The 27894-nt window shown below is 40.7% G+C and overlaps 1 protein-coding gene across 1 annotated transcript; it reads left to right on the top strand.

Moving 5' to 3' along the window:
• The first annotated feature begins 825 nt into the window (after positions 1–825).
• Positions 826–27894, top strand: RTCB (RNA 2',3'-cyclic phosphate and 5'-OH ligase). The gene is made up of 12 exons (XM_040234795.1): positions 826–1014; positions 3638–3716; positions 6082–6149; positions 7348–7447; positions 9470–9626; positions 11244–11400; positions 13337–13496; positions 14746–14921; positions 15720–15908; positions 16600–16710; positions 18305–18424; positions 21898–27894. Exons 1-12 carry the CDS (start codon positions 922–924, stop codon positions 22003–22005), a joined length of 1518 nt encoding a protein of 505 aa, XP_040090729.1. The 5' UTR covers positions 826–921; the 3' UTR covers positions 22006–27894.

A 27894-nucleotide genomic window follows, 5' to 3' on the forward strand; every position in this document is an offset into this window, starting at 1 on the left:
CAGGTGTACACCCGTGGCAGATTCATGCCGATGTACGGCAATACCAATACAATATTGTAAAGTAATTAGCCTCCAATTAAAATAAATAAATTTATATTTTTTTTAAAAAGGAAATCAGTCCTGAATATTCGTTGGAAGGACTGATGCTGAAGCTGAAACTCCAATACTTTGGTCACCTAATGGGAAGAACTGACTAATTTGAAAAGACCCTTATGCTGGGAATGATTGAAGGCGGGAGAAGAAGGGGACGACAGAGAATGAGATGGTTGGATGGCATCCCCGACTGGATGGACATGAATTTGAATAAGCTCCGGGAGTTGGTGATGGACAGGGAATCCTGGCGTGCTGCAGTCCATGGGGTCACAAAGAGTCGGACATGACTGAGCGACTGAACTGAACTGAAACTCCAAGCAGATGATTCCATAGAACAACTGGACCTGATCCAGATTCAGTGCGTTTTTCAATGCTAAATGTGAACGTGAAGTTGCTCAGTTCAGTTCAGTTCAGTTCAGTTCAGTGGCTCAGTCGTGTCCGACTCTTTAGTCGTGTCCAGCTCTTTGCGACCCTATGGACTGTAGCCTACCAGGCTCCTCTGTCCAATTCTGAAAAGCACTTCTAAAACGAAAGATAACTAGATCATACTAAAAAGTACTGGATTTAGCTTAGCTTTAGCCTGAAAGACAAAGACTAGTTAACATCCACAAAGATAAATGCTAGAGGATGGTCTGTCTTAACTAGTAAAGGAAAAAGAGAGAGCGCGCGCGCGCTATTGATAGAAGTTTTGAACCTCGGCGTTTGCCGTCGCCCACCCTGCTGCGGAACCGGCCGCGCCTGCGCGCTGAGGGCCGGAAGGCGGTGTTTGAGTCAGCGGGACAACGCGGCCAGTGGCTCCTCAAAGCGAAGCCGGGAGTTTTCGCCACCATGAGTCGCAGTTATAATGATGAGCTGCAGTTCTTGGAAAAGATCAGTAAGAACTGCTGGAGAATCAAGAAGGGCTTCGTGCCCAACATGCAGGTGAGGCGGGCGAGCAGGGCCCCTGGCTGGGGCTCCGCGGCGCCTCCCTGCCCTCCGGGCGGGGCCTCCTCCAACCCCTCCAGACCCTTAGCGCGCGGGGCCGGCCTCGTCCCGCCGCCAGCGGATTTCCTCCAGGTCCCCGGCGTCCACCCCAAGTTCCCCTCCGGCCCGTGAGTGCTTCATCCGTGCAGACCTAACGTCTCCGGTGGAGACGTCCCGGCACAGTGAGGGTGAAGAAAGCGGAATGCGTCCAGCGCATCCACAGACACGAAACTGGCCTTTGCGAAGCGTTTTCACACAGAAGTCTCGTAAACGGACCGTTCCTGAGCCTTGGAGACAGCAGTGGTCTTCCACTAGGTGGTCAGCCCGTCCGGAGTAGAGTTGCTTGGGCCAAACTCCGCTCCTCTGAGTCATGCTGGTCATTTATGTAACGTTTACGGACCTGTATTCACTGTACCAAGTTTTTAGTTCACTGTACTGCTCTTTGTGGGTTTTTTTTATTTCAATTGACAGGCAGAGTTTTAATAGGACAGTCTTTATTCTCGAAACAGACGAGAAAGGTCACAGGGCGAGGTGTTGTCTTTTTCACAGGCACTTGTCAGTAGGGCCTGGAGGGTCAGTCGGATGCACAGCTTCCTTTACTCACCTAGTAGAAGCTCAGCTAAGACATGTCTTCTTCGTCTGACAGGATGATGTATTCCCGACGAAGACTTGGGACCCTGATACCAGAGAGTTTGAAAACCTGGTCTCTGTTATTTTGGGGCTTCCTTGCCATTTGTGCTTACTATCTTTCATTAAAGTGAAGAAAGAAGGCATTTGTCAGGTTTTGGCGCATATGTTCTTAAATGGCTTTTGAAATCCCTTTAGATACCCTGCAACTGTACTGAAGGTTTGTGATTCTGCGTCTTGGTAAAAGTTCCTGAGAGCCACTCCACTCTTTAATTCAGTATTATTATTGAGTATCCCCTGTGACCAAAGCACTTAGCTAGACGCCGAGGGGAGGAAAAGCCCATAGCGGTAAACCTCCCTTTTGCTCTGTTTTTTTCCCTTGGTAGTTTCTTGTTATGGAATCCGGTTCTCTGAATGGAGTAGACAATAAAAAAAACATATGATCATCCTAAGAGGATTGTGACACACATTGTCATGTTTTGACAGCAGTCCCAGCTTAACTTTTTAATTCACACTCTCCTGCTAATTCTGCATGGGAGCAAGTCTGATTTTGCTCAGCATTTTCCATTAACTGTTTAAACAACACTTTGGTACCACCTCTCCCTTGGGAATGGAAAGTTGAAACATTGCTCTTAAAAAGTTACTGACCTTTATGCTAGGCTTGTGTTGAATTCCCATTCTCTTAAGAGTAGAGAATTTCACAGTTAAATCCTTGTATCTCTCTTAATCTCCATTCCTCTCACAAGAACCATGTGCTGCACTAAAAATTTCTCTTTGTTCCTTAAAAACACTTCTCTCCTATCTTTATGTCATCTTTCCATTCAGCTCCTAAATATGTTGCCATTCCAGTAATGTCTTTTGTCTTTAAAGAGCCAGCTTAGTGTTCACAAAGGGAACAAACTGTGAAGCGCCCCCCCCACGCCGCCACCCTAGACTGTTGAGCCCCTTCTGCATCAGATTTTTCTGTAGAACTCTGTGCTTCTGTTGCAGCACTTGCCTCATTGCACACTCTGCATGTTCTAGTCTGGGCCACACCCTAGACTGGAAGCCGCACAAAGGGACAACCTTGCATAGTCTCTGTATCTCCCCTACTGTCCAGTACAGTGCCTGACACATAATGAGTCCTCAGTAAATGGTGAATAATAAATGCTACCCTTTAGGAGATTGTGCTGGAGATGTTTTCCATCAACTGGTTTGTTAGTCTCCCAGTGGTAAGATGCAGAAGTTTTCCTTCTGATAAATCAATTTCCTTGTCCAGATGATTATTAAGTTTTTGGTTCTTCACTCCTTGGCAGATCCTTCATAATATTTGATCTCTGATTAACATGTTCTCGCCTTTGGTGTTACATAAGTATATCTTCCATTGTCTTGTGTGTGCCTCTATCATCAAGCTTTTTTATTCTCTTAAAATTACACAGATTGTAAAACTAAGTTTTTTTTAATTCACTGTTTACATAAGTACAGATTTGTAAATCAGAACAGAAGACAGTAAAGTGTAGTGTGCTGTTGTCTTAGACACGGAAAAAGTGTGCTTAGGTCAGATGATTGCATTTGTCTGTTTAGATCTGAGTTTTTGATTCTTTTTTTTTCAAAAGCTACTGATATTTTAGAAGCACAAGAATACTGAGACCTTTGGCCTTAATGAGAGCATTGTTGGAAGACTTTTCTTCATCCCGCATGCACACAAAGTATTTTACCTCTTGAACTTTTAAATGTGGCTTATGAGAGTAGGAGAATAAACAAAATGATTTGTGGAATATTGTAAAATACATTTAATGATATATTTAAAGACGGGAACATCTTGTAAGAAGTTGTCTGCTATTTAAGGTAGTGTGAAAGTGTTTTATGAAGAGTAAAGCAAACTAAATATTGTCTGCAGTGTTTGTATTCTATCCAGTACTTGTATATCAGGTCCATGTGCTCTGACATAATTTTTCCTTTTCTCTGATACCAGGTTGAAGGAGTTTTCTATGTGAATGATTCTCTGGAAAAATTAATGTTTGAAGAATTAAGGAATGCCTGTCGAGGTGGTGGTACGTAAATTATAGAGTTTTACATGTGGTAGTACAACTAGGATGTACCTTGTGGCCTGAAAGTGGTAACTCAAATAATTATAATTTAAAAATGCAAAAGTATTGTCGAGGAATGATCAAGGCTTGAAGTGAGACAAAAGCCTGTTACTTTTTCGTGATCACATTTTTGGCCACCTGGGCTTGTAGGTGGATCTACTTTAGCTGGATAGACCTGGTTGGTTTTGCACCTAACCTCTGACAGTTACAATAAGAGCAACCATTTACTGTGCACTTACTATGTAAAGATACAGGCATTTACATAGCTTATGGCATGTAATTCTTGGAGTAACTCTAAGAGGAACATATCTCCATTTTACAGATGTTTAAGTCAAGGCTCGGTGAGGTTTAAGTCATTTTAGTTCATCCAGGGCTATAGTTTCTCAGTGACAGAACCAGAATTCAGATCCAGTTATGTCTAATTACAAAGTCAGTATACCTTTAGTCTCACTAAACTGCAGTTATCTCATCTGTAAAAAAGAGTTTATCACACCTGTCTTGCAAGACTACTGGGAGATACAGAGATAAATGTATACCATTCTGATGATGATGATGATGATATTACAACCCCAGATCCCCTGACTCTCCATGCAGTGTTTTCACAACACTTCCTAATTGCCCTTCTTTGTCATTTAGAGTAAAACTAGTTTTTTTTTTTTAAATGTTATGAACCGTTAAAAGAATGCTTTTTTTATATTGACAACATAATGTGTAATGATTATGTTTTACAACTCCAAGTACAGTATTTGCAGGCAACCATCATGGTCTGCACAGAATACTGATGGCATGTTTCGTAATTAGTCTCGTTGCCCTCACTACTTTCCTGTGTGTGTGCCACCTTCTTTCCCACTTCATCTCAAACACACTCATGAAAACTTTGCTGTTGTAGAACTAACCACTACCCCTTCATTTGATCCAGTCTAGAAAAGTTTGACTATATTTCTGCCAAAAATCCCAAAGAAAGGCAATGCCAAAGAATGCTCAAGCTACCGCACAATTGCACTCATCTCACACGCTAGTAAAGTAATGCTTAAAATACTCCAAGCCAGGCTTCAGCAATACGTGAACCGTGAACTTCCAGATGTTCAAGCTGATTTTAGAAAAGGCAGAGGAACCAGAGATCAAATTGCCAATATCCGCTGGATCATGGAAAAAGCAAGAGAGTTCCAGAAAAACATCTATTTCTGTTTTATTGACTATGCCAAAGCCTTTGACTGGGTGGATCACAATAAAGTGTGGAAAATTCTGAAAGAGATGGGAGTACCAGACCACCTGACCTGCCTCTTGAGAAACCTGTAGGCAGGACAGGAAGCAATAGTTAGAACTGGACATGGAACAACAGACTGGTTCCAAATAGGAAAAGGAATCCATCAAGGCTGTACATTGTCACCCTGCTTATTTAACTTATGTGCAGAGTACATCATGAGAAACGCTGGGTTGGAGGAAGCACAAGCTGGAATCAAGACTGCTGGGAGAAATATCAATAACCTCAGATATGCAGATGACACCACCCTTGTGGCAGAAAGTGAAGAAGAACTAAAGAGCCTCTTGATGACAGTGAAAGAGGAGAGTGAAAAAGTTGGCTTAAAGCTCAACATTCAGAAAACGAAGATCATGGCATCTGGTTCCATCACTTCATGGCAAATAGATGGGGAAACGGGAAACAGTGGCTGACTTTATTTTTCTGGCCTCCAAAATCACTGCAGATGGTGATTGCAGCCATGAAATTAAAAGACACTTACTCTTTGGAAGGAAAGTTATGACCAACCTAGATAGCATATTGAAAAGCAGAGACATTACTTTGTCAACAAAGGTCTGGTCTAGTCAACGCTATGGTTTTTCCAGTAGTCATGTATGGATGTGAGAGTTGGACTATAAAGGAAGCTGAGTGCTGAAGAATTGATGCTTTTGAACTGTGGTGTTGGAGAAGACTCTTGAGAGTCCCTTGGACTGCAAGGAGATCCAACCAGTCCATCCTAAAGGAGATCAGTCCTGAGTGTTCATTGGATGGACTGATGTTGAAGCTGAAACTCCAGTACTTTGGCCACCTGATGCAAAGAGCTGACTCATTGGAAAAGACCGTGATGCTGGGAAAGATTGAGGGCAGGAGGAGAAGGGGACGACAGAGGATGAGATGGTTGGATGGCATCACCGACTTGATGGACATGGGTTTGGGTGGACTCCGGGAGTTGGTGATGGACAGGGAGGCCTGGCGTGCTGCAGTTCATGGGGTCTCATAAAGAGTCGGACACGACTGAGTAACTGAACTGAACTGAACTACCAAAAATCAAATGTGTTCACTTTTCTCATATTGAAATTTTGTTTTTAGGTGTTGGTGGCTTCCTGCCAGCCATGAAACAAATTGGCAATGTGGCTGCCCTGCCTGGGATTGTTCATGTGAGTCCATATTCAGAGCTTTAATCACTTATATTTTCTTTTAGTCTAAAAGTTTGTTAAATGGATGAATGGCCATGCCTAGCTGATAGTGGTATCATCTAGACAGTGACCCTCAAACATCTAGAAATAACCGTGGAATTTAAAGAAATAATTGAATCTGGGTAATATCTCAGTTTCTGGTTGCCTTTGGCCAGAATCTGTAAGTGTTTGAGAACCTTTGGAGTAGATTTTGTTCTCTTGTTTCTTGTTGTACACACTATTCTTGTATTAGTGTACCACCAGTGAAAGTTTCAGTGTGGTTGCATTGAAGAGGGTGACTGGAGGAAGACTGGAAAGAAGTATAAGGGTTAGGACTGAGGGAACGGAGAGACATGCACAGCATAGCTGGTGAGGGTATGATTGGAAAAGGAGGCTGGTGGCAATGCTGCAGATAGAAATGGATGGTACAAGTGGGCCCCCCACCCGAGTCTGCATTTCAGATTCCACCATAAGGGGTAGATGTTAAATCTAGCAGACGTGATTTGAGGTCTTGATGCAGGCAGGTTACTGTGTTCAGCACTTGGGGGAAGAAGTGAAGAGTTGTGGGTTGTACATTTAAGGAAGAGTTCAGGTGTCTGCATGTATCCCTACCATGTTGTGATCTCCGTTCTTTCTGAGTCAGGATACTTCCCTAGGCCCCAGATGTAGACAGTGTACAGTTTTCATTCCATCAGATGTGTTACATTTGTCTTATTTCTTAAACACTGAGGACCTTTGTAAATCTGGCATTTCACTCCTGTCAACCTGACATGACCACAATTTGTCAATGTCTAAGCATCATCTTTAAAATGTAATAGTATTAAAATTAGTGTGTGGTTCTCCTATATCATGTTGTACTGAGGCGTTTCTCTTTTCCGTTTTCTTAGTTAATGGTCAGGATTTGAGGGGGTGGGGAAGGTTGTGGATTTTTTTGTCTTTTGGCTGAACTGCAAGTGGGAAAATCCCAGTGGTCAAACTTTGTAAAAAGTCTTTCCTGCCATATCTAGCTTTATGATTAGGAATTTTTATACCCAGTTTCTACCAATAGAGAAGATTTCGTGAAAACAGAAGCTTGATTTGGGGAAGGTTTTAATTCCCAGTCTGTTTTAGAGTAAGATCTGTCAGACAGCCAGAGTGCCAGGTGGAGAAAGCTGTATTTCTTTTTCTGATTTTCTTTCAGCGATCCATTGGTCTTCCCGATGTCCATTCAGGTTATGGGTTTGCTATTGGAAATATGGCAGCCTTTGATATGAATGACCCTGAAGCAGTGGTATCCCCAGGTAAGGTCGCTGTGCACGTCTGCTGTCAGGCGTGTAGCTTCTCAGAATCATAGCCTTTCCAGAATAGATCGTGGCTGCTTTTTGTGTGTGCATGTCAGCTTCATCATGTTCTATCATTTCTTTTCTTCATTTTCTGAGAGGATTAATTGTGGACACTTGGAGGCTATTAAAATATCAAATAAAGCATATATTTATTTAAAACTATTTGAGCTCCTACTTTGTGCCAGGCATTATTCAGACATTGGCTACAAAACAAACCTAAAGACTTCCCTGGCTAGTGTATCTTCTTTGTGTCACAGTTACCTCTTAGGCAAATTGGAGCTAATATTACTTACAGCATAATATTTTTGTGAAGATTAAATGCATTAAGCTGTGCTAAAATACTTAGCACAAAGCTAGACGCTTAGGAAGTACTTGATAGGCATCCACTCTCATTATCGTCGTCATTATCCACTTCTAGGTGTACACCGCTTTTCTGCTGTGGTGTGCTTTCACTGAAAATACTTCAGACCAGAAGTAGTATCTTTGCTCAAAAAAAAGATGAAAGTACAAATTATATGTTGAGAGTTTTGGTGGACAGTATCATTTTAGAGCAGTCCTCTGCCAAGAATAATGAGAAAAACTGTAAAAATTTCAAAACAAAACCAAAACACATCTGTTGAAACCATAAGGAAACTGTTGAGACGGTAAACATTTGTGAGGCTAAGATCCAGAGGAAAAAGTGCAAGTACATGCACCCAATATTTAGCACTTTTAGTTTTTCTTTTGAGGTCATGGCAGATTTGTCCTTAAGGACACAGATGATGCGAATAACCCTGTTACAGACTTGACACCTTAACCTCTAAGATACGGATGTGGTTGTATGTGCACCCACATTATAGTGCATCCGAGAATTGTAGAATACACATTCTTTTCAAGTGCACATAGAATGTTCACCAAAACTAAACAATGTACTGAGCCACAAAGATGATCTCCAATTTCAAAGCTTTGAAATCAGAGTAGTAGTTCCCAAACTTTAAACTTGAGACCTTTTTACATTCTTAAAATTATTGAAGGTTGGTCTTAAAGGCTTTTATTGATATTTACCTTACTGGAAATTAAAACTGAAAAAGTTTAAAACAGTAACATGTAAGGACACATTCCATGTTTCATTATGCCTCATAGCAAGCATGTTATCACATGTCATGTAGCCTTTGGAAAACTTCACTGTACAGTAGAGAGAATGCATTTAAAAGGCTAATGAATGTCTTAGCATTGTTATACAGTTAATCCTAAAGACATGAAATGATCTCTGGGCCATACCTAAGAACCACTGATACAAAGAGTAGTATCCTGCTGCAGTGGAAGTTAAGTTAGAAATCATGAACAATAAAAACTAAGGGGAAGAAACCCCACATGTTTATAAATTGAGCAGTATGTATTTAAATAACCCATGGATCAAGAAAAGCATAATGGAAACTACAGAATAATTTTAATTAATGATAATTTTTAAAATAACCTGTGTAAAAATTGTTACTATTAATACCATCCTTGAATAGAAATACACAGCCTTCAGTGCACAGATTACAAAAGAAGAAAGGCTACAGTATCAATGATATAAGCATCCATCTCAAAAAGTTAACAAAAAGCACAACAAATTAAACCCAAGAAAGATAGAAAGATGGAAATAAGAGCAAGATTAATGAAACAATATACAGTGGAAAGGATCAACAAAGTCAAAAGTTGGTTCTTTGAAAGGACTAATAGAATTCATGAACCCCTGATAAGATTGACCAAGAAAAAAAGAGAAGCACATAATTCACATTTTAATATCTGGTCTAAATGTTACTTATGGTTATTTTTGCCTCCTTGGCCCACAGAGTACTTTAGTAAGTGTTTAAATTATGTTGTTGTTAGCTACTTTGTCAGCTACTTTAAAACAGTTATCTTTAAAACCCTTTATTCATAGTGAGTAACCACTGCTAACAATGCCTAACCACCTGGTTTTGCTAATATTTGACTTAATTTTTCTCTATTTTGTAGGTGGTGTCGGATTTGACATTAACTGTGGTGTCCGCTTGCTGAGAACCAATTTAGATGAAAGTGATGTTCAGCCTGTGAAAGAGCAACTTGCCCAAGCTATGTTTGACCACATTCCTGTGGGAGTGGGGTCAAAAGGTGTCATCCCAATGAATGCCAAGTAAGAACAAAAGTTTCCAATATATGGAATGAGAGATAATAACCACATGATCCTCAGGTTCATTTCCAGTGTAGGACATTTAGGAGATAGGGATTGTTCAGTCACTTTTCAGGAAGTGTAATGAATTGTTTTTTTAAGCATGAGGTCTGTAACGTTTGTTAGAAACATTAGTCAATTCATGTTCATTGTGACAGCCTTTGACATACGGTTCTAAATAGAATAATATCCGTTAATGTTTACTGAGCATTTCCTGTGTGCAAAGCATTGTGTGGTGGTGGATGTGTATATCATTTTGTGTAGGTAATAATGCTAATATTATCCCTGGTTTACAAGAAAGGAAACTGAGGTTTAAAGAGATAATAGTAAATAAGCTAGTAAGTAAAGTCAGGATTCACATCAAGGATCCTTTGGCTTCAGAGGTTATATTCTGAACACCACTGTCCTTTGTCAGTGAAGATGTATTTATTGATGACCTTCCTTTTTGGGTGATAGCCCTGAGTTTGTTCTTCACCTACGATTTCATGTATTTCCAAAGTAGAGAATTCCATATAAGACTACCCTGCAGTGGCCTTTTTGTGGCCATTGGTGTACTGTGTCATATCTCGTGTAAAGCTGTGCACCTTACACTTTGCAGGGTGTGCTTAGTAAGTGTACCTCTTTAATATCTTCTGTTTTATCTTTAAAATTTGTGTGAATTTTTTGTTCTATTCGGATACATGTACAGACATTAATACTAAAATGTTTTAGCTATTTCCTGTTATATATAACTCCTATTTACCAAAAAAGCAAAACACAACCCCCAAAAAAAACACTTAGAGTAAAACTGATACATTTGGAAGATGCTTATTTTATGATTTTATGTGGTCCCTGACATGCAGTTCCACTTTGAAAAGCATACTTGGAACATCTAATAAATTCCAAGCATCTTTACAGATATTTTTGATAGGAATTTTGTCCTAATAGGTAATGTTTGAAATGAGCTGCTGTGGGGAGGGCATGTTGATCATTGTAATTGCTCCTGATAATATTTTGAAAGAGGGCTGGACCTTAGGTGAAGATGAGAGCTTTTTCCTTCTAGGGGTTTAATGTGTATACATCTCAACTTCAAAATGCAGATACAGTAAAGCTAGGTAGTACTTCTGTGAAGGTAGGAATAAACCTTAAAATTTAACCTATGTTGCCTGAGGACATTGAGATAGTTTTATTTATTATTGTAATTTTTCATAAGTTACTGTGAAAAATTAGTGTTAACTATGGTAAAGTTGGTGGTAGATAATGATTGTTGTTATAGTTACCAATTTTCTGTGGCTGCTTAATCACTGCATCATAGAATTCGGGATCAGAGAGGTAAATAAAAATTGAAAAGTATGAGGGGCTGTAAAAATGTGAAGAACTATAATCATCTCCAATGTGGTATTTAGTACTTTAATATTAAATTATTTATGAAACTGCTTTCCTCAAAAAACTAAAACTGCTAATAGCATGAACTATGTCTCACACATTGCCCGAGGCACAGGCAGTAAACGTAGTGTTTTCCTCTGCCCTTTGAGATGTGGTCATTCTTAGGTTTTGATCTGCCTTGGCTGTGAAGTGACCTTCACCTTGTTACTCACTCAGAGACTTGGAGGAGGCCTTGGAGATGGGTGTGGACTGGTCCCTGAGAGAAGGCTATGCCTGGGCAGAGGACAAGGAGCACTGTGAGGAGTATGGAAGGATGTTGCAAGCTGATCCCAATAAAGTCTCAGCCAGGGCTAAAAAAAGAGGCCTTCCCCAGGTAACACTCACTTTGGAGGGGAGATGTTCATTTTTTTCAGGTTTTTTTTATTTTGGTGGGGGGGACATCTTCCATGTGTGGAGAGTATATCCCCAGCATTTTCCAGAGTACATTGAAAGGAACACAATTTTATTTATGCTTCATTCTTACTCTTTTAAAAAGCTGTCAGGAGCTTGCACATATTCATAAAATAAAACAAGGTGTCATGAATTAGAAGTGGATGGGAAGAAAATGAAATATGATTATAAGACTTAAAATGTATACCAAAATTGCTTATGTAGAAACTTTGACAATCTACAGATTTGGCTGAAAGTTTTCTAGCATCTAAGTTGAAAACAGATACCTTCTCAGTTCGTGGTGTTCATGAGATAAAAATATACCAGATATTTGAAATTTACACTAATTGTAATGGCTTTGCCACTGATTCACTATGACTTTAGGCAAGTCTCTTGCCTTCTGGGTCTTGTTTTCTTAGCTGAGAATTGAGATAAAAGTTAAAACTAGGCAACCTCTGAAGACTCTTGTTGCACTGCCATTTTCTGGGTCCCTAAATCATCTATTAGCTCCAGTCATGGGATATATCGTTCCAGTGATGTGTAAGAGTCAGCATTCATCAGTTCAGTCCAGTCACTCAGTCGTGTCCGACTCTTTGCCACCCCATGAATTGCAGCACGCCAGGCCTCCCTGTCCATCACCAACTCCCGGAGTTCACTCAGACTCATGTCCATCAAGTCGGTGATGCCATCTAGCCATCTCATCCTCTGTCGTCCCCTTTTCCTCCTGCCCCCAATCCCTCCCAGCATCACAGTCTTTTCCAGTGAGTCAACTCTTCACATGAGGTGGCCAGAGTACTGGAGTTTCAGCTTTAGCATCATTCCTTCTAAAGAAATCCCAGGGCTGATCTCCTTTAGAATGGACTGGTTGGATCTTCTTGCAGTCCAAGGGACTCTCAAGAGTCTTCTCCAACACCACAGTTCAAAAGCATCAATTCTTCGCCGCTCAGCTTTCTTCACAGTCCAACTCTCACATCCATACATGACCACAGGAAAAACCATAGCCTTGACTAGACGGACCTTTGTTGGCAAAATAATGTCTCTGCTTTTGAATATGCTATCTAGTTTGGTCATAACTTTTCTTCCAAGGAGTAAGCGTCTTTTAATTTTACGGCTGCAGTCACCATCTGCAGTGATTTTGGAGCCCCCAAAAATAAAGTCTGACACTGTTTCCACTGTTTCCCCATCTATTTGCCATGAAGTGATAGGACCAGATGCCATGGTCTTAGTTTTCTGAATGTTGAGCTTTAAACCAACTATTTCACTCTCCTCTTTCACTTTCATCAAGAGGCTCTTTAGTTCCTCTTCACTTTCTACCATAAAGGTGGTGTCATCTGCATATCTGAGGTTATTGATATTTCTCCCGGCAGTCTTGATTCCAGCTTATGCTTCCTCCAGCCCAGCCTTTCTCATGATGTACTCTGCATATAAGTTAAATAAGCAGGGTGACAGTATACAGCCTTGACGTACTCCTTTCCCTATTTGGAACCAGTCTGTTGTTCCATGTCCAGTTCTAACTGTTGCTTCCTGACCTGCATATAGGTTTCTCAAGAGGAGTCCATCCCAAAATTTGACCATTCTCTCCATGATGTTTAAATTGTCCTGTGAGCTATTTGATGGTCTGAGTTTTGGTTGATGAAGCTTTTTGTGTTGTACCTCAAGCAAATAATGATATAATAAACTGCAGGAACTGCTGTACGCTATTTTAATTGTGTGGAATACTACTTGAAATAAATGAAACCATTCTAAGCTTAGAAGTTTCTTTATTACATAAAACACTATTTGTGTGGTTATCTTTTTGTTGTTTCTACCAATTTGCTTTTTAAATGGATTTTTTCAATCCAGAGTAGCTGCTGTTTTATCAAACATTCTCACTTTTGTAGTTGGGGACTCTGGGAGCAGGCAACCACTATGCAGAAATCCAGGTTGTGGATGAGATTTTCAACGAGTATGCTGCTAAGAAGATGGGCATTGACCATAAGGGACAGGTGTGTGTGATGATCCACAGTGGAAGCAGAGGCTTGGGCCACCAAGTCGCCACAGGTATGTTCTGGACCTAAGTTTTGGCTTGGTGCTAAAAAGTACATTTTATGGGGAACCATATAGAAGTTTAAGGGAGAAAGTGCTGAAAGTTTACTTGTAGTCTTTTACCCTTGTTTTTCTCACTGGCAACGCATCCTTGAACAAATTAACTTCACTAGGCCTTAACTTGCTTGTTGGAAAAAAATGAGAATAATTATTTTGTATGGTGTTGTAAAAGCTCCACTTTTTATGTTTACTCTACAGATTACTGTTACTATCTGACCAAGCAAGAGCAATAAAAATCTTAAATTGTAGAATTTATGATAGATGCAGATTTGTCAAGATTGGGTGTTATGATGGATTCAGTGATGAAATAGCAAGGACTCTGCCGTCAGATTATCTTATGAGAGAGAATCTCATGTTTATTAAAAAGAAAAACTAAAGACAAAAGATAGTAATTGATAAAATGCTATGAAAGAGGCAGAATGTTTGGGTAAAAGATTTTAGAGGTGACTTCATAGACACACAACATTTGAACAATCATGTGCAGGACATTCATGACCAGAAAACAGCATAAACAAAAGCAGGAGGCAGGGAAATAAAGGTCATTTTGGATGGTTTGTAGGATGTGTGAAAGGGTTTATGGATAGAGGTAAGTTATATGGGCACATGGAAATTATAAACTCTGAGTTACAGTTATGGTTCATCCTTGTATGTACGTTTCATTCTGTGGGAATTTAATGATTTGTCCCAACATGGCCTGTTTAGGGTATTTTGTCTAGCAGGTGTGTGGAGCACTGACTAACATTTCTGAACTTTCTACTCAGTACTTCTCTACAGTTTATCATGAATTCAATTTGCATACAGAAGATCTAGCAACTTGTCTCCAGTTCTTTTAGGTTAAGTCACTGAAAATTATTTTCAAAAGCCGTGATAGAAATACATGTTTTACTACTTCTCATTCACATGCCAGGAAAAGAGCAACTCAGACCATGATATTAATTCTGTACACCTCTGTTCCCCTTACAAGTCCTAGAGAGCAGGTGTTCTCTTTGGAGTCCACATACATTGTGTCAGATAGCTCTGACAGAAGATTCTCCATAAATACATCTTAACCAACAAGTAGATGAGCTCAGAAACAATTTAAAGGGAAAATTGTATTTTACTTGTTTCTTTTTAGAATGGTTTTGAATATAGTCTACCTTTCTGCAGTAAATCTGCATTATAAAGGGAAAGCCGGCTGACTTGGACTTGCTCTCTGTCCTTTCAGATGCACTTGTAGCTATGGAAAAAGCCATGAAGAGAGACAAGATTATAGTCAACGACCGTCAGTTGGCTTGTGCTCGAATCGCTTCCCCAGAGGGTCAGGACTACCTGAAGGGAATGGCAGCGGCTGGGAACTATGCCTGGGTCAACCGCTCTTCCATGACCTTCTTAACCCGTCAGGTACAGTTGAAGCTGCTCGGCTGTTCCTAGTTATACATGATGAACTTAAATGATTTAAAACAGTGTAATTAAGTCAAAGCCTATATAATTTGGTTGTGTAATAGATATTCAAAATATTGGCAAAGAGTCCAAGCTTTTGTTGTGTCCTTACTCAGTAAGGTATCAGGATTGGGGAGAAGAGAAGCTAAAATTATTCCTAGAATTTGCCTTGAGCAGTGGCGAGAATGGAAGTCCTGTTCCCTAAAATTCAGAAGGCTGAGGAAGAAGCACTTCTGAAGAGTGAGATCAAGAGTAGTTGTAATCTTTTTTTCCTCTGAAGGGTTTCTTTAAAAAAGAATTTGGCTTTGCTGGGTCTTTGTTGCTACTTCCAGGCTTTCTCTGGTTGCAGGGAGTAGTGGCTACTCTCCAGTTACGGTTCTCGGGCTTCTCCTTGCAGGGGCTTCTCTGGTTGCAGGGCACGGGCTTTAGGCATGTGGGCTCAATAGTTGTGGCTTGTGGGCTTAGTTGCCCTATGGCATGTGGGATCTTCCCGGACCAGGGATCGAACTTGCATTCTCTGCACTGGCCAGTGGATTCTCAACCATTGGACCACCAAGGAAGTCCCAAGATAGTTGCAATTTATTCGGTGAAACTTGCTCTGTGGTCTAAAGACAGTTTTTGTCCTTTACATGAAGATTAATAATTTTGCTAATTTTGAATTCTTAGATCCCCCACTCCCTTCAGGAACAGGGCTTTCAGAATCAATAAGTTCTGAAGAGCTGGTTCTGGCCACTGTTAACATTAAGCTTTCTCTCTTAGGCTTTTGCCAAGGTCTTCAACACAACCCCTGATGACTTGGACCTGCACGTGATCTATGATGTTTCTCACAATATTGCCAAAGTAGAACAGCATGTGGTGGATGGGAAGGAGCGGACTCTGTTAGTACACAGGAAGGGGTCCACCCGAGCCTTCCCTCCTCACCATCCCCTCATTGCGGTTGATTACCAAGTACGTACTGAGCCATTTGTGGTTTTAAGCGGTGGGGGCATGATTTGGACAGTTCTAAATATGGACGAATTTAAACAGGAAAGCAGCAATTGTGAAAAGAAAACAGTCTGTCATCCATGAGAACAGTGATTTCCAGTCTTCTCTGAAGCACGACTTCACCCTTCATCTGTGCTTGCAGTGTGCTGTCTAAATGCTGCATAGAGAATATTCTGCTCCATTGAGATACATTAAGATTATCTTTTTAAGGCGTTTGAATGATTAGAAGACAGGATTAAGACTAAACTCAGTCTGTTTCATTCCTCTTCTCCTTTTGATATCTGGCTGTGATCAAGTTAGAAGGACTCTTAACCAGCCATTTCACAGATCAGGAAACAAGCCTGAGAGGGCAAGTGCCACGCTTGCTCAGGATGGTTCTTCCTAAAAACTCTTCCCTACACATTTGAGTTTTGTTTTGCTCTTACTTTTGGTCTGTCTTCTATCTTCCTGGTCCTCAATTTTCCCTCCCATCCTCTACCCTTACCTCTCAGTTATCAAAGAATCAAAATACTGTCTTAATGTAGTTGTGAGAGCAGTACATTTAGAGGCCCAGGCTTCTCCACAGTCCTTTAGTGCAAGAGGAAATTTAAATCTCAGGCACAGAAAGTTCATGCAGTTCTGAATGTTAACATGTTTGGTTTGTGTACTTCCTCAGCTTACCGGACAACCAGTGCTCATTGGTGGCACCATGGGAACCTGTAGCTATGTTCTTACTGGTACTGAGCAGGGCATGACTGAAACCTTTGGAACAACTTGTCATGGAGCGGTGAGTTATGAAAACAGAAGCTCACTTAGGAAGACTTGCTTCAGTGTAGTCATTGCTTTCCATTTTGAGGGTAAATATATTGAAAGTGAAAGTGAAGTCGCTCAGTCATGTCCAACTCTTTGTGATCCCATGGGCCGTAGCCTGCAAGGCTCCTCTGTCCATGGGATTTTCCAGGCAAGAACACTGGAGTGGGTTGCCGTTTCCTTCTCCAGGGGATCTTCAGAGCCAGGGATTGAACCCAGGTCTCCTACACTGAAGGCATACTCTTTACTGTCTGAGCCAACGGGGAAGCCCTTGGTTGAACATTAACAAAGTTGAGGTTTGGATCTGTCTTGTCTTCTACATGAGTTTATCCCCAGAATATGTACTGTCTAGTAATACATACTGAGGTCACCAAGTATCTCAACCTTAGTGAGCTCATTGTATGGCTAGGGACTGTTCCTCAACTCTGAATCCACAAAATGCAGATTGAGAAATTGTCACACTAGCATAACTGATAAAACTTAACCTGATGCAAGTTTACCTCACAGTGTTTCTCAGTGATTTACAGACCTAGCCGTTAGCACAACTTGTTCCTTACTGAGTAGATCCACTCAAGATTTGGAGGAAATGCCGTATTTTGCAAATCAGGACCCATGTGCAGACTGCTCACCTATTTCAGTATATTGCCTCTTCTAAGCCAGGCGTTGGTAAACTTTCTATAAAGCACTAGACAGTGAACATTTTAGGTTTTTTGGGCCAGAAGATCTCTGTAGGAGCCATTCCATTTTGCCATCATAGTAGAAAGCAACTGTACATAAACAAGTGGGTTTGCTGTGTCTAATAAAAGTTTATTTACAAAAACAGGTAGTAGGCCAGATTTGGCCCCTAGACCAGTTTTCTAACTGCTTTTCTAAGGCGTCAATGTTCTTAGCTGGTGATGGAGTGGAAAATAGAAACTGTCTAGGATATCTTTTCAACCGGACAGGCCCTCATATATATGTATATATATATATAAACTGCACTATTTTTTCCTGACCCTTTCTTGTTTCCAGTTGCCTCTCAACTCCTAATTTTTAACCCAGTGATCAAAATCATCTTCCCTCACACTCTCAACAATGTTTCAGGGCATTTTTTATTGTCACAGTCAGGGAGAGGAATTTTGCTGTTGGCATGTAGTAGAGGCCAAAGATTCTGCCAAATGTCTTACAGTGTGTATGTCAGTTACCTAATCCAGGATGTCAGTAAGTGCTAAGGCTGAGAAACTGTTTTAAATCACAAATGGCACAAAGTTTTTGTGATGATAGACTTATCATTTACAATTTTAAATGAACATATTTGTATTTACTTGATAATAGTGATCAAAAACACAAAACTGAATCTTAAAATGCTTTGTAAATGCAAATTTGTTTTCCACAAAGATATGATGAATCTTACAACAAAAGGTACATTATAAGCTTGATGAAATAGGAAAAGCTTGTTTTTTAATTCTTTTTATAGTTTAAAAAGAAGTCAAGGAAAAAGCATGTAATCGCTGGGATTGAACATAATTTAAATAATAATCGCTGGGATTGAACATAATTTATAAATGAAGTTCATTCCGTTCCCAACCTAGGGCCGTGCACTGTCCCGAGCAAAGTCAAGACGTAATTTAGATTTCCAGGACGTCCTCGACAAATTGGCAGACATGGGAATTGCAATCCGTGTCGCCTCACCCAAGCTGGTAATGGAAGAGGTAAGTAAAATTTTGATAAGTATGCAGCATAAAACTGTTCATAATGTATGACAGTATACAGAGACAGCAGTTGTTACTATTGCTAATAGAAATATCCTTGAAGAAATGAAAATTAGAAAATTAGAGATACCAAGGGAACATTTCACGCAAAGATGGGCTCAATAAGGGACAGAAATGGTAGGGACCTAACAGAAACAAAAGATATTAAGAAGAGGTAGCAAGAATACACAGAAGAGTTGTACAAAAAAGATCTTCACGACCCAGATAATCACGATGGTGTGATCACTCACCTAGAGCCAGACATCCTGGAATGTGAAGTCAAGTGGGCCTTAGGAAGCATCACTATGAACAAAGCTAATGGAGGTGATGGAATTCCAATTGAGCTATTTCAAATCCTGAAAGATGATGCCATGAAAATGCTGCCCTCAATATGCCAGCAAATTTGGAAAACTCAGCAGTGGCCACAGGACTGGAAAAGGTCAGTTTTCATTCCAATCCCAAAGAAAGGCAATGCCAAAGAATGCTCAAACAGCCACACAATTGCACTCATCTCACACGCTAGTAAAGTAATGTTTAAAATTCTTCAAGCCAGGCATCAGCAATACGTGAACCGTGAACTTCCAGATGTTCAAGCTGGTTTTAGAAAAGGCAGAGGAACCAGAGATCACATTGCCACCATCCACTGGATCATGAAAAAGCAAGAGAGTTCCAGAAAAACATCTATTTCTGCTTTATTGACTATGCCAAAGCCTTTGACTGGGTGGATCACAATAAACTGTGGAAAATTCTTCAAGAGATGGGAATACCAGACCACCTGACCTGCCTCTTGAGAAACCTGTAGGCAGGACAGGAAGCAACAGTTAGAACTGGGCATGGAACAGACTGGTTCCAGATAGGAAAAGGAGTCCGTCAAGGCTGTATTTTGTCACCCTGCTTATTTAACTTATATGCAGAGTACATCATGAGAAACGCTGGGCTGGAGGAAGCACAAGCTGGAATCAGGATTGCCGGGAGAAATATCAATAACCTCAGATATGCAGATGACACCACCCTAATGGCAGAAAGTGAAGAACTCAAGAGCCTCTTGATGAAAGTGAAAGAGGAGAGTGAAAAAGTTGGCTTAAAGCTCAACATTCAGGAAACTAAGATCATGGCATCCAGTCCCATCATTTCATGACAAATAGATGGGGAAACAGTGGAAACAATGGCTGGCTTTATTTTTCTGGCCTCCAGAATCACTGCAGATGGTGATTGCAGCCATGAAATTAAAAGACACTCCTTGGAAGGAAAGTTATGACCAACCTAGACAGCATATTAAAAAAGCAGAGACATTACTTTGCCAACAAAGGTCCGTCTAGTCAAGGCTATGGTTTTTCCAGTAGTCATGTATGGATGTGAGAGTTGGACTATAAAGGAAGCTAAGTGCCGAAGAATTGATGCTTTTGAACTGTGGTGTTGGAGAAGACGCTTGAGAGTCCCTTGGACTGCAAGAAGATCCAACCAGTCCATCCTAAAGGAGGTCAGTCCTGCGAGTTCATTGGATGGACTGATGTTGAAGCTGAAACTCCAATACTTTGGCCACCTGATGCAAAGAGCTGACTCATTTCAAAAGACTGTGATGCTGGGAAAGATTGAGGGCAGGAGGAGAAGGGGACGACAGAGGAAGAGATGGCTGGATGGCATCACCGACTCAATGGACGTTGGTTTGGGTGGACTCCGGGAGTTGGCGGTGGACAGGGAGGCCTGGCGTGGTGCAATTCATGGGGTTGCAAAGAGTTGGACACGACTGAGTGACTGAACTGAACTGAACTGAACTGAACTGAGGAAATGAAAGGAGGTGAAGTCTCATGGGGTTTGTCTTTGCTAGGAGCTTAGGTATGATGAAATCATTATTTAAGAGAGTGATTGGCTTAGTGACATTCAGGTGATTGGCAGGACAGTGTCAAGGATCCACTTGAACTTAAATTCAGTGGTTGGGTGTTTTTCAGCTAAGTTCAACTCTATGGGTGGAGGCGTGAAATAGATGTTGAGTTTCCTTTAGTCAGGATTGCAAGTACAGCACAATGAAAGATAGATAATCAAGGTTGTTGATGGGTTGCAGAAAGAGTTAAAGGATCTCGTGAGATTTAAAGGATTGTTGGAGGTGAAAACCTAGGCTGTGTTCACCAGCGTGGGATGTTGGGAGCTGAGACTGGGGGAGTTGTAAGCATTGGTGATGACTAGTTCTAGGGTATGACTCTGGGAGTGAATGGCTGAGGTAAGCATCGAAGGAGCAGCAATAAAGGAACTAGGAAACCAGGTACTGAAAGGATCCTCTTCCTGGATATTGAAATTGTTCAGAATTATAGCCGGAGAGGCTGAGGAGGACCCAGGAACTAGAAATCTTCAAGTAACAACGGGAACGGATTCTAGTAGATGATTGCAGCAAGAAGAGTAGTAGGTGGTATAAATGATGACTGCAGAATTCAGAACTGGGAGAAAGGAGGGAGAGTGCTCTGAAAGGAACCATGAAGAGCAGGGACACCTGTCCCATCTCTCAGCCTAATGGCATGACCCAGTTTGGGAGAGAAAACAGCTGCCACTTCAGAAAGTTGGAGGCGGAAGTAACATCCTCAGGGTAGATCCATGTTTCCGCAAGAACAAGAAGGCAAAGGGAGTGTTTGAACAAGAAGGGAAGAAGTTGTTTGCCTTTGACTCAGTGAAAAGGAGTTCAGGGGTCATAGTGGAACGTTTCAGAAACTGGAAGGGAATGAGAGATGGGCCTTCAGAAAGGGTTGCACACAGCCCCATGGGATTCAGTGAGAGTTCCAAGCTTGCTGTGCTGACGGGCATGAAGATGAAAGGTGTGCGTGAAGAGGTTTGTTCTGTTGGTGGTGAGACTGAAGGAAGGTGGGGAGGCCTTACTAGAAACCACAGAGACAAACTGTGTGTATGTGTATGTATATATACACATGTACACGTGCATGAATACAGTGTTAGTTATATATGTGAATGTAATAACCTCTCCTTATTGTGAAGGTGTTATGTGTTCATTCCAGGAATTTTGAAAACTATAGAAATATATAAGAGAAAATCAAAATTGTTAATAACTCCACCATCCAAAGACAGTTACCACTAAGAGAATCATTTGGTACATTTCCTTTCAGTTGGATATTGGTGTATGTGCTTTATTCAGTTACATTTACTGCTTTTCCTACTATGTAAATGATATACGTTCTTTGGGGAAATTTAGAGAAATATAGAAAAAATTTTAAACAAGATGAGAATGTTTATCATACTGCCCCTTTACCCACACTGAACTTAATCATCTTTTTAATCATCTTTTAAATCTTTGCTTATTTTATAGGCAAAAAAAAAAAAAACCCAACTCAGTGCTATTTGAATGTGCATATCTGTAATTACAAGTGGAGATTAATACTTTGAAAGATTCCATTTTAAGTAGACTTTTGCAATGTTTAACTCCACCCCTACAGGCCCCTGAGTCCTATAAGAATGTGACGGATGTGGTGAACACCTGCCATGATGCCGGAATCAGCAAGAAGGCCATTAAACTAAGGCCAATTGCTGTAATCAAAGGATAGAACCCTGACCACGGCCACCGGACACCACTGACCCTCCCTGAAGTGGAAGTGGACAAAAACACTCTTCAGACATCAGACTCGATTCCTGACAGGTTCCATGGTGTGCAGTTCTAGCTGCCTGTTCCAAAATGGCTAGTGGGTCAGCTTCCAATTCTGGAGTCAATGTTGTAAACTTTCCTTCTGGGAGTAGTCATGTTGCCCCCACTTGGAAAGAAATGTATATGCTTCCTCCCTGATTATCCCACAGATTTTTAGAAAAATCTGATAGGGAGTGAGGCTAAGTCAAGAAACTGCCTTACTCAGTCACACAAGTCTTTCTTCATCAGAATGAAGTTCTTTACACCAACCTCTGTTTCCAGCCTGTGAGGTATTGTGAAGAACATTCTATTAAATAGGAAGATTTGGGAATGTCTTTTTCCCTTCTGTCACTTTGTCCACTTATCCTCTCTTATACCATCTTGTCCTGCACTGAGCAAAACCCTAAATACTATTCTTACTTGGAGCATACAAATGGGTCAAAGAAGGGTGTTGAACAGATGGATAATGGGACAAGTTATAGAGGGGGGATGTGTGTGGAGGTGTAGGGATGGGTACCCAAAAGAAAATATCTCTTCATAGACTTGTTACCTTTGTCGTTCTAAATATAAGGCAGAGTTTTGACTTACCTGTAAAAAATGGCATCAGCTGGTGTCTGTCATTAATTAGGCCTGGTCAGATAGACTTTTCTCGAATAATAACTTACAAGGCAGCATCAGAGAACCCCCACAAAATACTGAGTATCTTTACATTTGCGATTGAATTATTATAAAATATCAAATGGCCACAGCTGTGATGCTAATGGTTACTCTGTGTTGACAGGTTGACTAGTCTTGTGCCACCTAATCAGATGAGGTGCTATGTACTGTGACACCCGAAGATGTTAAATTTATAGGCTGCTGAGGCCACAGTTGAGTCCAGACACTAAAATGGAAAAATCTAATAAAGTTGTAGTATGTTGTTTATATTTCATGCTTAATGTTTCATAGCTTAGGACAGTTAGTATTTCTACTTGATTGACTTTGGTCAGTGTTGCTATTTTCTGATTTTCTCCCTGGTTGCTTTCAGAGATGCGCCTTAAAGATACTCTTTTCTAACACTTATCCCTCAACTTATAATAAAATACCCCATTGGATTATCTTCTAAATGGTAGCTAGAGAAAAGCAGACTTCCTCTGAAAAAATGTGACATGAAATAGCATGGCTTTACTTTGAGCACTCAGTAACTTAAATGGGTTTAGAGTTTGAAAGTTACCAACAAGTTAGTAATCTTAATGCAGTAATTATATGTTACTTGTGCCTCTGGGTTGGACCAGTGATCATTGTGCACAGGTGAGTTAAGGATGCAGGTTACCTGTGGACACTGGAGGGCGTTTGAGGATGAGAAACAGGCTTCTGGCAGGTGCTAGGTTCTCATCTCCAGAGATGAGGCAACAGTGAGTATCTGTATGGACTCCCTCTAACTGGGCTTCCCCAGTGATGTCATTTAGCAAAGTCTGCTTCCAGAACTGTGATGTCAGTGCAGGAAATGCTGCCGATCATCCAAGATACATATGTTACATCCTGTTGGATGCTTTGAAAGTCACTCTGGGGAGAGGAGAGGGGAGCAGATGAGATAGAGAAATAGAAATGGTTTGTGCCATGACATTTCTGTATTATAAGCTTGTCTTATACGTAGCATTTCTCCCAAACTTGGCCCTATTAATGACCTTGGGAAGTAATAGTTAATATTTTGAGTTCAGAAAGAAAACTAAACATTGTTTTCCTTGTTCTAAAGATGTCATTTTCTCATTTCAGGCAAAAGCCATTTAAAAATGAGTGTTCAAACAAAGTTGAAGTAACCAGCTTTTTTTTTATTGCTGTAAATGTTCCCCATGCCTGGGCACATGGACACAGCTGGAAATGCACTTTGATAAGGGACTGTCTGGTTTCACCAGGCATGAAATGAGTCTTACTACTGTGCACATCTTTTTCAGGCCTCTAAAGTCAGTAGGTTTATCAGTAATATTTTAAAAAGCACTGATATTCACACATTGATGATGGACTGTGTCATTCCTGTCATCAACATGTGTCTGCAAAGACCAATTTATGAGACATAAAATACGAACACTCACTAATTTTCTAATTTTGTGAAATGTTTTATGGAGCAACAAGGAACAGAAGATTCAAATATTGAAGTAAAATCTTGCAGATCTTAAGATGCTCCCATCTTCATATAACCTTGATCTTCATATAACCTTTAAAAGCTTACATACAAGATAACTTTTTTTTTTAGGTTTTCCTATTTTGTTCTTGCCTTTTTAAAGTTACTTTCTCCTATTTCTGAAAATTGCTTTTAGCATCATCTGTATTGCTGAAGTGTTTATAACACCCTGTGCCTGATATTTCAATACACAATTCACATTACCCTTTCTGTCCTTACTTCTCATTTATGTCCTTATTTTTGCATCTGTTCCATTGCTTGACTACATAGAATTTTCACATTGTCCAGAGAGCATGATTTGGGTCCATCTGGATCAGCTGAGTATGAAGATGCTATTAATTATTAATCAAGCACCTTGGAGTGTGCCAAGTTATTAATAGTTTCTAATCTTTAAAGGCTGTTGCTTTGAAACTAATGTCTGAAATACCAGTGATCTGAAGATAGTGTTGTAAGGAGGACATATCATAGAGAAGTGAGTGGTGATTGAAGTTGTACCTTGCAGATAGATGTGTAGTAAATGAAAAAAGTACCAAGCATATAGTAGGTACTTTACATGTTAAAAATCACCATTCCTGCTTTGCAGTATACCCAACATTTTTACATATGGTTTTAGTCCTTAATGAATGAGGGAGGGCTAGGCAGGATTGATACCCTTACTCAGCCTTGAAGCAATTTCAAAAGACTGACCTTCGCCCCTCTGCTTCCCATTAGATCTTTGAGAGGGAATGAAACTGGAGGGAAAGGGCATTCCCCTTTAAACAACCATTAAAAGAATGACAGCCATCAGTTCAGTTCAGTTCAGCCGCTCAGTCGTGTCCGACTCTTTGCGACCCTATGAATCACAGCAGGCCAGACCTCCCTGTCCATCACCAACTCCTGGAGTCTACTTAAACTCATGTGCATCGAGTCGATGATGCCATCCAGCCATCTCATCCTCTGTCGTCCCCTTCTCCTCCTGCCCCCAATCCCTCCCAGCATCAGAGTCTTCCAATGAGTCAACTCTTTGCATGAGGTGGCCAAAGTACTGGAGCTTCAGCTTTAGCATCAGTCCTTCCAATGAACACCCAGGACTGATCGGATGTGACAAAAACTGGTTAGAACCAACTACCAACTAGATCCAAGATGGCAAAAGATTCAACTTCTAGTGGGCCTTGAGCCTCCATATATGCTTATTGTAATACATTAGCATGTGCAAAATGACACCCGCCAGTGCCATGACAGTTCCAGGGCCAACCACTGAAAGGCCAAAAGGTGGGCCGTGGCCCAATTCCTGGACATCGGCGCCTCTTCCCCATAATGGTTGGGATAATCTTCCCACTCATTAGCCTGTGAAATGACCCAGCCCGTGAAAACTAACCATTCCATATTTCAGGGCCTCTCGGCTTTTCAAATGGACTGTATTCTGTCTATGGAATGTGCATCTCTCTAAATTCATTTGTCACCTATAAATAAGCCAACAAACAAATGAGGGAGGGTGGGAGAAAGGATTATGTGAGCCATTCACTTGAATTTAATTAGGTTTGCCTGGTAGGTATTATCCCTTCATTACAAATCGGAATGTAGCCTGAAAGATCAAGTAGCTTGCTGAAGGGCACCAAATAATGACAGAGCCAGGCATGGAGAACTAGGTATTTTGACTCCCAAGTTTAATTTTCTTTCTTTGACTGCTCCAAATGGCTGTTCTGATTGAGATTTGTCTAGTCATTTGAATCCGCATAGGGCTGCTTTAGAATAGGAAAAGGAGAAGAGATGTTGGTTGAAAATGAGAGTGAAGAGTCATTGAATTACAAAAATCCTTGCTTTATTTTTCTTGGTGATTATTGCCACCTGAGAACATATTTATGCTTGTTTATTGATTCTTCCTCTTCATAAAGTTAAGCTCTGTATAGGCAACTAGTAAATATTTTCTGATTGATGATGGATGTACAAATGGATGGATGAAGACCATCCATAGATGATTTACTATCACTGATCTGTATGATACATTAATTCTCCAAATTTTAGTTCTTCATCTTTAAAATGAAAGTGACGTGTAATACATACCTCGTTGGATAGTAGATCAAATGAGAATAATACATAGAAGGGCCAACCTGCTATCAGATAGGTCCTCAGGAAATGTCAGCTGATGGAGAATTTCTGTTACTAGAGGTCTTTTAAGAGAGAACAGATATGCTTTTGCCTTGCATGGGTTAATTCTTCATTTCACTAAAACTCCTGGGGTTGAATCAGGTCATTTCCCAAGGCCCTTTCTAGTCCTGTGATTCTGAGATCTGATTCCTTCTTCAGAGGTGTTTCTACTGTCGGGGATATAAGAAATGTCTTCAGTGCCCCCGTCAAGGCTTGCTCTGCTGGCAAAAACCAGTTTGATTGTCTGGACACACTTCTTCTGCCGCTTTTTAAGTTCCATTTTGACCATGGTTAATGACAGTGACTAACCCAACAAGAAAAGGCTGCTGACAGGTTTTTGGCAAAGGACACAGCTAAATAGCTATGAACAGATTAAAAATCTCACCACCCAGAGAGCCTGTGCATAAAAACAAACACAACTCAGCGATGATAATCAAAGAGCTGGGAATGGTTCTACAGTTTCATGGACCAATAAAGCAGCGTCAGGCCCTCTGCCCTCTCCCAGAAGCCTGTCTGCATGATGGGCATGAAAGGGCTGGCAATGGCTGAAAGCGAAGGGTCACGAAGTGATCATTCTGTGAAGGATTCCACTGATTGACATTTCCATCGAAAGTCTCATTCCCAAGGTGACAAGTGGGGTTGTTACCCATTTTGGGAGAAGACAGTGATAACTTTGGGAGCTTTGAAGAAAACCTTTGTCTAGACAAACAGCTTGGAAAGCTTGTGAAATGCACCATCTGAAACATGGCTGACTTGGTTATAGCTAGGTAACGCTGACTCATCCTATGAAATACCTTCCCCGACCTGATGGGACTTTGGTCTCAAATTCAGTTAAGGTTTATAGCACCTGGAGTCAGAAGGATGAGTGTTAAGTTCAAGTGTCCTGAGTTGAAGGTATGTTGTTTGGTTGCTAAGTCATGCCTGACTCGCAACCCCATGGACTGAAGCCCACCAGGCTCTTCTGTCCATGGTATTTCTCAGGCAAGAATACTGGAGTGGGTTGCCATTTCCTTCTCCAGGAGATCTTCCTGACCCAAGGATCGAACCCACATCTGCATTCTCCTGCATTGCAGGTAGATTCTTTTTTCACCACTGAGACACCAGGGAAGCCCTTTGAAGTTATGTTACCCACAGATCAGAAATGGCTAGGCCAAAGAAGCAGACCAGCCCAAGGGCATCTCAATTCTACTCCCCTCCAAACCCTGTTCCTTTTTCCTAAGTTCTTTTTTCTTCCCCATCTCCAGATATTTCCACAAAGGGAAGAAAATACGACTGTTTTTTTCTTTCTCACCAACCCTTGATACATTGCATCTCCTTTATACTGGTTCCGTAAAAGTTGGGTCTCTGTGAGAATGTTATTTTTAGCCCTAGAAGCTACAGAGAAAAAATAAATTACTGAGCATCTGTTTGCTTCCCGACTCAGGCAAGGTGTGTTGTGTATTGTATCATTATATAATAAACACTGGTGAACTTTCATAGATAATTATAATCACAAAATTATAAAATATTGAATACAAATATCAT

This window comes from Oryx dammah, unplaced genomic scaffold, assembly GCF_014754425.2.
Source record: "Oryx dammah isolate SB20612 unplaced genomic scaffold, SCBI_Odam_1.1 HiC_scaffold_29, whole genome shotgun sequence".
Taxonomy (NCBI): domain Eukaryota; kingdom Metazoa; phylum Chordata; class Mammalia; order Artiodactyla; family Bovidae; genus Oryx; species Oryx dammah.